The sequence below is a fragment of the Equus przewalskii genome, chromosome 20, assembly GCF_037783145.1.
Source record: "Equus przewalskii isolate Varuska chromosome 20, EquPr2, whole genome shotgun sequence".
NCBI classification, from domain to species: domain Eukaryota; kingdom Metazoa; phylum Chordata; class Mammalia; order Perissodactyla; family Equidae; genus Equus; species Equus przewalskii.
The window spans coordinates 39,844,386-39,857,030 of record NC_091850.1 but is presented as its reverse complement, the minus strand read 5'-3'; the positions used below and the strand labels follow the sequence as shown (position 1 = coordinate 39,857,030).

General features: G+C 33.5%; 1 protein-coding gene across 6 annotated transcripts in view; it reads right to left on the bottom strand.

The window, feature by feature from the left end:
• CDH12 (cadherin 12) overlaps positions 1-12,645 on the bottom strand; it is a 936,971-nt gene that overhangs the window by 49,151 nt on the left and 875,175 nt on the right. For all 6 annotated transcript variants that reach the window (XM_070587153.1, XM_070587154.1, XM_070587157.1 and 3 more), the window contains one exon: positions 11,147-11,334. In XM_070587153.1, the coding sequence (XP_070443254.1) occupies positions 11,147-11,334 (188 nt within the window). The remainder of the gene's footprint in view (positions 1-11,146; positions 11,335-12,645) is intronic.

Here is a 12,645-nt window from a genome sequence, read left to right as displayed (position 1 = left end):
TAACTGTGGAGAAATAATATGTGATTTATTTAGTTGTTTTTCAGCATATAAAGGAAGAATTGAGCAAGATATCTCCTTTTTGTATCTTCTTTTTTAGCCACTTTTTCTGCTCTTACTTTGCTGTAATCCAGGTCATGAAAAACTACATAAAATATTAAGTGCTGAATGATTTTCTCACTTCAAAGAGGGATAAATAATTTTTGGCATAAAATCCAAAAGAGTAACTCTCTGGACTCTTCCCAGGCCTCATCATGCTTCTAGATACTGCTGAATGGAGATGGATAGTTATAGTTACGTTTTGAGGAATTTGAAAAACAGCAGCTTTGGTAGACAGAATTCCAATATATCCCCAAGATTCCCACCCCCAATGTCCTGTACTCTTGTAAAATCTCCCTGCCCGTGAGTCTCTGAGGGGCCTATGAATTGCATGGGGTATCACCCCATGAATTTGTTAGGGTTTATGGAAAAATAAATTATGCAAATATAATTAAGATCCTTAATCACTCAATGTTGAATTCATTAAAAGGGAGATTTTACTTGAGAGGTTTGATCTAATCATGTGAGTCTTTAAAAGAAAGAGGCAGTACAGGTGATTGCCTTCTGGCCTTGGAGAAGTAAACCTGTGATGTGGGACCCCACCCGGCAGGTCCCTAAGGGGAACTCATAGGAATGAGACTGGAACTCTTGGCCAATAGCTAGCAAAAAAATAGAGACATCAGTCGTAAAGCCATGAAGAAATGAATTCTGCCATTCCCAGTAAGCCGGGGAAAGGTCTTTAAGCCCCAGATGGGATCACAGCTCTGGTCTACACCTTAATTTTGTAAGTGAGCATAAGCGAGGCCATCTTGTTGATGCTGAATGACCCCACCCCCTCCTCTGTGTGACTATGTGCTGCCCTGCACATACTCTAAAAAAATTCACATGCTCTCCTGATTTATGGCCTCCACTTACATATGTACTCCCCGATAGCTTGATAAATTATAACCTTGTTCTACGAATTTCTCTCCTGGAACAAGCTGACCACAGGCAGGAAATACACCTACAAGGTATCCATCACAGCTCACAGAAGAATGGAACAATGAAAGACCCTGGAGTCCATCATGCCTGAAGGAAACCCCCTCCTTACTGCTCATTTTCTCTATATCACTACCTCAGGATTCTGTAATTTTGGAAGATTTTTTTTTTTTTTTTTTTGAGAAAGGTTAGCCCTGAGCTAACATCTGTCACCAATCCTCCTCTTTTTGCTAAGGAAGACTGGCCCTGAGCTAACATCGTGCCCATCTTCCTCTACTTTATATGTGGGACACCTGCCACAGCATGGTTTGCTAAGTGGTGCCATGTCTGGACCTGGCATCCAAACTGGCGAACCTTGGGCCACCAAAGCAGAAGGTGCGAACTTTAACCTCTGGGCCACCAGGCCGGCCTAGGAAGATGGTTTTTTTGAGACATTAGTCTGCCATCTTCTTGATTATGCTGGCTAATCAAATTAACACTTCCTTTCTCAGTTGCTAAATCATGATTAATTGGCTTAGATCACATGAGCAGAAGTGAGCCCATTGCTAGTCTTCAATTTCAGCCTGAGAGACCCTCAGCAGAGGACCCCATTATACCAAACTCTAACCCACAAGAGCTGTGCTTCCATCCCTCTTTACTTTTCCTTCTTCTATTTTGTTCCAGTTTTTATGATGAACATGTATCATTTTCACCAACATGGTAGTCATCACTCTTAACAAAATACATCCTTTAGTAATAAGACACTGCTCTCTCAGTCATATAGTAGGTCTTAAAGGTCAGTGGAAAGGAAAATTGTCGATGAATCCAAATGACCGAAGACTGCTCATTTATCTGAAACAGACTAGATGCTTTTCAAGACAAGCAGCTAGAAAACCGATCTATAGCAGGTTGTGCCATGATGAAAAGAAAGTAAGAACAAGTACCTGCAAAGTAGGTTTATCATACCAGCCTGAACTACAAAGATAAGGCTTTCAGATCAAGTATCAGTTTAAAGGAAAATCAAGTTTCCCAAAATTTAGTTTTATGATCAGTATAGTAGTCAATTCGTTTATTTGTTGCTAGCACTTTCCCATTCCATAAGGAGCTATTCTAAAACTCTACCACTATTCAAGCCACATAGTAAATCATCCATAGATGATGTCTATACGTACCTCTTCAATTTATTCAAGTCAATTAAAATCCAATTAAATTGAATGAAATGTGTGATTAGATTTTACTGTGTGTCACAGTAGAGTTGAGGATATAGTGGTTAATGAGTTAAATTAAGCCCATTTTATCATAGATTTTGTATTGTAGAGAGGGAGTCACAGTAAAAAATAAGTGAATACATAATTTTCAGTTAGTGATAATATTTATGAGGAAAACAGTCAAGGTAATGAGACGGAAAGACAGGAGGGGACAGACATTACATAGAGCAGCTAGGAAGCACATCTCTGAAGATGGAATACTGGGACTGAGGGGAGAAGAACCAGGCTTGGAGAAGTCAGAGGGAAATGAGTCTGAGGAAAGGGCAGAAGGGGAAAAGGTCTGAGGCATGTTATTCCTCCTTCCAACAAATATTTCCTAATATCCTACCATGTTCTAGACATCTCTATAGATGCTGCAACTGGACAAAGCAGACAAAAATTGCCTCTCACATGGAGCTTGCTGTCTTCTGGGAGTTGATGGACAACAATAAGATAAATAAGCAAAACATGTAGCATGTTGGGTGGTAATAAGCGCTATGGAAAAGTATAAAATTTGGAAGACAGGTGTGTGTTATGTGTGATTTATCCTATCATCATTAAGGAAGGAATTCAACTCAGCATTTTATAAAATATAGTTAAAATAATTATTTAATGCATAAAAGTTGTTGAAGTATTATGTGAGAATGCCCCTGTAACAAAGGGGAAAACATTCAAATGTGCCTATTTTTAAAACCTGGATTTTAGTTTTTGACAAATTTTAACAGTATTTCAGGCTTAAAGTTTTTAAAAAAATCTTAAAGGGACAATAGAATTACAGACAAAAAGTGTTTTGTAAATAAAAATATTACAATGATGAAACAAACATTTCATACAACTTATCTTTATAAGTTTGTTACAGAACTATTTATTAAAAATGTGCTTCATTTTTCTCTGGGCAATTTATATACTCTGGTTTCTTGTAGCACTGCAAATTTTTTTTTTTAGATTTTTTTTTTTATTTTTCCTTTTTATCCCCAAGGCCTCCCGGTACATAGCTCTGTATTCTTAGTTGTGGGTTCTTCTAGTTGTGGCATGTGGGACGCCGCCTCAGCATGGCCTGATGAGCAGTGCCATGTCCGCGCCCAGGATCTGAACTGGTGAAACCCTGGGCCACTGAAGCAGAGCACGTGAACTTAACCACTTGGCCACGGGGCCAGCCTCACTGCAAATTTTTGATAGTTTTAAGGAAATAAGAATCTGTGGGCATTAGTTCTATGCCCATATTTTAGTAACAATAATTTTTGCAACAAATTCAGTAACTAAGACAAAGCAAAACAGAGTGTTGAAAGAACTTCTGGTGCTTCTAGTTGAGGGTTTTGGTGATATTTTTCCTAAAACTGAGAAAAGATTTCATTAACTATTATAAAGTCTTAAAGTAAAATACATGCTTTATATGCACATACAGTATTAATCATGGTCATCTGGGGAGAGCAATTATCTTTTTAACTTCCTTAAATGACCAATTTCACATTTTATCTCTAATATATGTTGTTCTTAACAATAGTTGAAAGTGTCTGCTTTTCAAACATATGCTATAATTTACTGCAAGCAGTGTGATTTTGAAAAAGTTATCTTTCATCTCTGAGCTTCATATTTTCCATTTGTATAATCAGTAAAACACTATTTTTCTGAATAATTTAAAAAATATGTTAAGCTTTACATACTACGTGAGAACTAAGAAAAATAATGCATTTTACACAAATTAAAACAGTAAACCAATATATTTATTAATTTATTGAACAAAAATTTTAAACACCTTATATATTTCAAGTATTTCCTATATCATGGCAACACAAATATAGATATGATAAAGTGGCTTTAGGGGCTTAAAATATAGTAGGAGGAATAAGATGTGTTTGAACTATGAATGCCTTAAGTATATAAGTGTTTTAACAGAATTATTGACATTTAGGAAGAAAGTTAAATGTGATCCACTTTGCCTGAGGGATGCATGGAAATCTTTGGTGTGAGATATGAGAGAGAAATGCTGAAAAACAGGAAATAATTAATTGAACTACTTACATGGAACAGTGCCTTCTATGCAAAAGGAAAAATAGCACAGCATTTTGGTAGAAACTGCAATGGATTTGGTGTAATTGGAATGTAGCATGTCCATGTGTGTGCATATGCACATGTGCCTACACGAGAGAGTGTACGTGTGTGTGTGTGTGTTACGTGCAGGCGATGGTAATAGAAAATATACCATTTTCTCTGTATCTTACAAGTGATGGGAACCAAAAAAGGATTTAAGCATGAAAGTAAGAGGAACAGAGTTAGGTTTTGACCATTCGCTCATGGAGGAAGGATAAGGTGGATGAAGATAAGTTGTGAGACTCAAACAGACATTGCAGTAGTGGTAAGAAGTAAGCAAGAGGGTTTTAAGTCAACCCATGAGAAGGAGAAAGGAGGAAATCTTAATCTATGTTCAGGAGAAATCAGTGGTTGGGTTTCACGTCCTATTTGGCAAGAGGAGGTTGATGACAATGGAGGCAGCATAAGAAGAAGTCTAGATTTCTGATTTACGAAACTAGAGAAGAGGTGGAACCTTATCCAAGAGTGGATCAGTGACACCAAGAGACAGAAATACCATGTGGACCAAGCTGGCCCCAAATTGTTCTGAGACCATTTCGGGTGGTTGAGGAGGAAGAGGAAGAGGAATTTCTACTAATAGAGCATCTGGTGCTCATGCAATCTATTGAAGGAGAAAATATGAGCATCTGCCCTTTTGTTGGATGAAGAGAAGGAATTCGGCCTTGGACATTTTGAGTTTCAAAAGACCATGGAACACACAGTTACGAATGTCTGCAAGGCAGCAATCTGCATTGCTTATGTCAGTTTGGGGGCTAATTTAGAGCTGATGCGACTGTTTAAGGAAGTTAGGCAAGATGTTTAAAAAAGAAGGCAAGGACATACATTTACAGAACAGGAATATAATATTTACAAATAAACATAGTATTTACAAATAAAGAACACCACTTATTTTTCTTTGAAAGTATGCATGCCAGTATGGCTAAAAATAGGAGCTTTTGAAACTTAATAAATTGAAGTGTATGTTTCGCTATATGAAATGTTATTCCAAATTTTATTTTCATTTTTTTCTGAGTTATTCAAAAATTAACCACAGGATGGTGCTATGCTACCAAATAATTTGATGTGAACTCACTTCCTTGACATCTAAGACTGAGAATAGCAAACTAGTTTTAGTGACTAGCAGGGCACAAGTAAAGTACAATTTTCCAATGCGCCCAGTTGAGAGCTTAGCCTATCTATTAAAGGGTCCTTGTGAAGAGTAAGTATTTTATGTCTTATGTTTTTAAGAAAAAAAGAAAATAATTCTGCTTTGGATTCAATGTGATCACATTTATGTTTATTTGAAATGAAACAATATTGCTAAGTAACATCAAAATAGTAAGGATTTTTTAAAATTCTAAAATAGTTTTACTTATTTTTAAATAAATAGGAAATCACTTTGTCATTCTCTATTTTAAACAGATGTTATCACTACTTATTAATTCTGATAGATATTTTTGCAGAAATGGTATGGAACCGTTTATGAGAAATTATGCAAGAAAGTAAAATTGTCCTTTTGCATAGTTTAAGTATTCATCCCACTATTTAATTGCCTAAATTTCTTAATCAGTAACAAAAAGCCACAGTGCTTCTATAAATATATGTATTTTCAGTCCTTTAATGTTTTAATTCGTGTAACTTTATATTTATATCCAATAAGTATATCTTTATTCTCATTTATCCAGTAGAAAAAAATCACTACCGACTGGAAAGATATTGCATTTAGCTTTTCACTTAAAAATGAAATTTCTGCATTTAAGACACCTTTTTCTCTCATTTTAAATGTAGCCCATCTCCTAATTTTTACACAGGATACAAAATTGAAAATGCTTTAGTATCCTGATTTTGTTAGTATTTTCATTGATATAATACTTATAGGGCATTTTTCATTTGTTTATACCTTGCTCAGTGCAGTATGACACAAGTATAGAACAAGAGTAGTTGTTTTTTTAAGCAATATCTTATGCCTTGGAGAGATTTATAAATCTTCATAATGTCCTGAATTCGAAGTGACACAGTGAAATGGCATTCTGTCACAGGCTCACAAACAGAATCCAAGTTAAGGTTAAAAAATAAAATAAATAAAAATACCTTTTTCTCAGCTCACATAAACCTTGACCATCATTTTTATCTACTTCGGCCCACTGTCCGCAGAGAAAGAGGAGAGAGGAGCGAACAGTAAAGGGAAGGCAAATAAAGACTTTGGAGATAAAACGATACTGAAAAGATGTGCTTCAGAGAAATTTAAACATTTTAATTTACTTTTAAGTGAGTTAGAAAGAGAAAAACTCTCTGAAAACAAAGAATATCATGCTCTGATGTGAGCCAAACAATTAAAATAGCTGATGTTTAACAAACAGTTACATATTCAAAGGTAGAATATATATTTTTAGACTTTCTAAATGCTTTTAGTATATTTAAGAACATGATTCCGATGCGAATTTGGTTTTATATCAAAACTCTTCATTATAATTCTATGCTGAGATATTGAAGGGAAACTTTCAAAAATGTAATTTTAAGATCATTATGGAGCAGAAACACTGCTGCTGTATAATAATATATATTTAGTATATGAATTATTATATATCTAATTCTTGTAGGACTCCTAATGATAAGTTCAAGATAAAGTTTTCTAAGAACTTACTGCATACATGCATAAATAGCCCTATAATATAGTCTTCATTCAAAAAAACAATTTAAAGAACTACAGGCCAACAGTCTACGTGAAAGATGCTCAGCATCACTAATCATCAGGGAAATGCAGATCAAAACCACAATGAGGTCTCGCCTCACACACGTTAGAATGGCTGCTACCAAAAAGTCAAGAAATAAGTGTTGGCAAGGATGTGGAGAAACAGGAATCCTTGCACACTGTTGGTGGTAACGTAAATTGGTGCAGCCACTGTGAAAAACAGTATGGAGGTTCCTCAAAAAATTAAAAATAGAACTGCCATATGATTCAGCAATTCCACTTCTGAGTATTTATCCAAAGAAAACAAAAACAGTAACTTGAAAAGATATATGCACCTTCATGTTCATTGCAGCATTATTTACAATAGCCAAGATAAGGAAACAACCTAACTGTCTATGATGGATGAATGGATAAAGAAAATGTGGTATATATATGTATATGTATATATACACACACAATAGAATATTATTCAGCCATAAAAAAGAATGAAATATTGCCATTTGCAACAACATAGGTGAACATTGAGGGCATTATCATAAGTTAAATAAGCCAGACAGAGAAAGAAAAATACTGCATAATCTCACTTGTATGTGGAAATCTAAAAAAAACTCAAACTCATAAAGAACAGATTAGTGGTTGCCAAAGGCAGGTGGTGGGGGGAGGGGTGTGAAATGGATGAAGATGATCAAAAGGTACAAATTTCTAGTTAAAAAATAGATAAATCATGGAGATGTAATGTATAGCATGGCAACTATAAGTTAATAATAATAGTTAATGATAATAATATTGCATATTTGAAAGTTGCTGAGAGTGAATCTTGAAAGTTCTCATCACAAGAAAAAAGTATTCTGTAACTATGTATGGTGATGGATATTAACTAGACTTATTGTAGTGATATTTTGCAATATATACAAATGTCAAATCGTTATCTTGTACACCTGAAACTAAAAAAATGCTGCATGTCAATTATACCTCAATAAAAAATCATAATAAAGAACTGTAGTTCAAATTACTTTTGAGTTTTTCATGGGCTTTATTCAACTGAATATTTTCTCATCATTTCATTTTTACAAAATCATGCTGCCATGTCATATATCTATATGTGTATGTGTGCACACACGTGGGCTCAATACAATACATACACCTTACAGGTGGCTAGATAGGTAGGTAGATAGATAGATAACTAGATAGATGATAGATAATTCTAAAATTTTGTTACAAAAATGTCCTCCTGAATTATTTTTTAAACATTTACTAGTTGTAGTTTATAGGTTGCAGTTTTCTTTTCCAGTGGAACAATAGCTTAGCAGGTAGAGATTGCCTCTGGTGATTCCTCATTTAGAGATCAAAACAACAACACTGAAAACAAATCTATTCAAATGCTCAATGTAACTTACCGGATCATCAGCATATTTATAAAACTCTGTTTTGGGGGTTCCTTTAAAATCTAGCCAGAATCTCACCATTTCTCACAACCTCCATTGCTACAAACAGGATGATCCATAGCTCCATCATTAGTTTCCTGGATTATTTCAATAGTCTCTTAACTGGTCTATTTCTGTCCTTCTCCGTAATGGGCCCTTCCTCTGCATCTTTGACCTCATCTCCACTGCTACAGACCTTTCATTCACTGCTCTGGGCCTCCTTACCAAGTCCGCTCCCATCTCAGAGATTTTGCAATTGCTCACTATTTCTGGGACACACATCGCTCAGACACCACATGACTTATCTTTTGCTTCTTTCAGATCTCTGCCAGAATTTCAGCCTAACAGAGCAGCCTTTTATGAAGTCCTCACTATACAAGCCACCACTCTCCACACTACTTGTCATACCCTTTACCCTGATTTATGTTATTTCAACGTTAAATTTAGCACTGTTCACAGTGCTTTTGAATCTGTTTATCATCTAACTTTGCAAATTAAATGGAAGCTGCTTGAGTACAGGAAATATGTCTGTTTCATTCACTGCTCTATCCTCAGAGCCCGGAGCAGGGTCTGGGATTTAGTGACTGTTCCAGCAATATTTGTTGACTGAAGGAGTGATGTTAATTATCGGCACTGACCTTTATTTAGATAAATTTTATGCCAACAAAATGGACAACAGTTATTCACCCACTGCAGAAGGAAACATATATTGTTTTTACTTGGAGGTATACTTTCCAGATTATTTTGTAAATTATATAAAAAATGAATTTTAATAAAGATGTATCATAATTTCCCAAATCTCAGTTTTACTCTAAAGAATAGAAAATTCTCAAAAAATTAAATAAAATAAATACCACAAAATTAATGTCATACCCTTTATAACACTTTCATAAGCTAAAAAGGCAGAAGATATGTTTTTATTGCTTTAGTGATGATATATAATTAATAAATATTTATAAAAAGTTGATTTGTGTAACTGAAAGATTAATCCATTTTGACATAATAATATAAAGGACTATGGTTAACACATCACACCCTTTTCAATCTTGTTAAAAAATAAATAAGAAAGCCACATATTTTTCCAGATTGACACTTAGACATTGATTATTTATTGCCATAGATGGTAAATGTGGGTAAATAAAATATAAAATCATATGTGTAAATATAAAAAACATTTATAATAAGTATATAAATGTAAGTAAATATATAAATATATATATAGCACATGTAATATGACTCTTCTGGATCTCAATTTTACCTTGTAACTATATTTAATTTTATACTTTGAACCATTGATGTAAAATATTTCCTATTATTTCTCATATTACTAAGAGAATTTACGTTAGTTCCATTTGAATTGATGTCTTTAAACCATTTAAATGTAGTTATTTTGGGAGATCTTTTCTAAAAAGAAAATAAGAGACGAGGCTTTTCACTGATTTGTTATCAAATAGAAAAGAGAAAAACAAGCAAAACTACAACAAATAATAAAGGAGTAAAGGTGATAAGAATTTGACACAAATATTTTTCTACATTTACTTTGAAAATTCAGCATAACTATGTAATTTTCCTGAACGGGATCATGTGGTTAAATTAATTTCTAGACAAAGCACAATTTACGTGCAATACTGGGAATAAAAAATAATAAATAATCTATATGAAAATGGTATTTCTTTTAGGATTATTTTCATTACCATATCTATTGTTTCTTTGTTAAAATTCAGAGTTCCTGGGTCAATATGGAAACAGCAGCCTAATCAGGGACTGATTCAGTGCCTAATGGGACTGAATGCAAAAATAATTCTTGTAGGTTAAAATTATCACAATTAACAAATGTGTATAATATACTGTGGTTTGGGATAGAGTGTGCTTCAGAGGAGAGGAGAAAACAGCAATGACGTAAATAAAGTTCACTTTTTTGTCTACACTCCATTATTGGAAATTCCTATAATTTGCTTCACTGTTCTGGAAACAATCTACACACCTCAAATATAATCATGATTTATCTTTTTCTCACATTTACATACTCCTTCTTCATGCCACTACCCGACAAAAGACAAGATACCTATATTAAAAATAATGGTTTATTCCTAATATTTTGAATTTTTCTCTCCCCTTCTGCATCCTCTTCTATACTAATCCATTGAACATTACTAAATGTCTGTCCATCAAGGTCCACCTTTTTTCTCTCTCTTAATAATTTTTCTTTTTACTTACCTCATTATGGGCCCCTCGAGCCCAACATTTCCCCTTCTCACTTCTTCCACTGCTCCAGTAGTACAGCTAGCCCACACCAGGATGCCTCCACTGTGACATCAACACTCACCAACAACGTGTGAATTAAATATTTGTATTCTCAGAAAAGTCACAAAAGCGTCAAGGTCAAGCCTGGTTGGGTTAGAGTTTACTCCTAGATTTTATTTTTAAATTAATCTTTTTGTCTAAGTTTGTAACAATAAAAAGTAAATTACAGTTAAACTCTGTAGGATTTGTTTAAATGATTTAGTCAAATTATTAGGCCTAATTGTTTCAACATAAAATATATGCCTCTTGAATTACAGACTAAAAATGCCTGTGGGAGTGAATACTTCATAGTCACCTGGTCTTTTTTAAAATGAATATATTGAAGGAAAATTAAAATTGCTGTCATTTTCAAGTTTTAGCATTTCTGTTCTTAATTATTATTGGGTAGACAACTGTCCAAAAACAGGTTTATATACCTTTTTCAATTTGATGACTCCTTCTTGTGTATCTTCATCTGTGCTGATGTCAAACAGATTTCCCCCATCTCCTGGAACAATATTGTACTCAATTTCTGCATTCTGTCCAAAATCAGGATCCACAGCTCTTATTCTTCCAATAGCTGAGCCAATAGGAGAAGACTCAGGAACTTTCAGATGGAAGATGCCTAATAAGACACGTATAATTTGTGTTGGCAGTAGAGTTAGTAAAGCATTTAGTAAAATTACCAGGCTTGAAAAATATAGTCTATGGAAAATAAATCCAATTTAAAACAGAAGAGTGCAAAATCGAAAGGCAATTTGCTGTCAAGTTAAGGATTATAATTAGGAGTAATAACTTTGTTTTTCCATTCAATAGATCCTGTTCTGGAATTTTAATTGAGCATTAAAAATAGTAGAGTGTGTTAAATTGAAATTACTGTGAGGAAATACCTTACATAATAACAGCATCAAAATATACCTAATATCAAATGTGAAGATGAGAGTACAGATGAAACTAATTAGCACTAATACAACAGAATCTAGGATACAAGCCAGAGATAAGAAGATACATAAATAGATGATAGACAGATGATAGATAGATAGATGATAAACAGATGATAGATGATAGATAGAAGATAGATGTTTAGATATTTATAGAAAGTTAAAGTTAGGTTTCCTAACATATATAAATATAAAAATAGTTGGACTATTTACTCAATCATTAAACTAAAAGTGACCTGTAAAATGATTATATGTATAGTTAAAATCTTAATCCATGATATATTTAATATAAACTATTATAGACTAATATACAGCTTATGTTTAGTAGATTTTTACTGGGTGCTCTGGTAGGTATGCTAACACACTTTTAAAATCAGGATATAAAGTTTTATCTTCCAATTTTTTTTAGTGTTGAAAAAAGTAAAGTGCTTATTTTTTACCACCAGGTGGAGCACTGACATTACTATGAATTTGATACTGAATCAGAAAAGCCTAGAAAAAGCTCTATCTATATAAAATATACCAGAATCAAGAAACATTATAATATGTGACAAATATAAAAATATATACATTGCTTAAGAGTTTTCAAAAATTTTTAAGTAAAACATGAAGAAAAAGATAGTATAGGTTATTTTACTGACGTCTCATCAAAGTAAACACTAATGGATTAAACAGCAGTCTGTTCAAATCAAAATATGGAAAGGAATAGAGTAGGAGGAAATAAAAATACAAAAGAAAAATTAAACACATAAATACAAGGTTTAAATTTTGATATTGACTTTTCCGTTTAAATTTCTATTAATGGATTTTGGACTGCACTTTCTCCCCTGGGGAAAGCAATCAGGGTCATTAATTTGCCTTGGACTTCTAGTTACATTTATAGAAATTAAATTAGGAAGGTCTTTAACATGTTTTTTGAATTGTGAAGTTCATTCAACAAACTGCATTACAATGTTACATCATTGGCTTCAAGAGGTATGAGAAAAAAAATAATC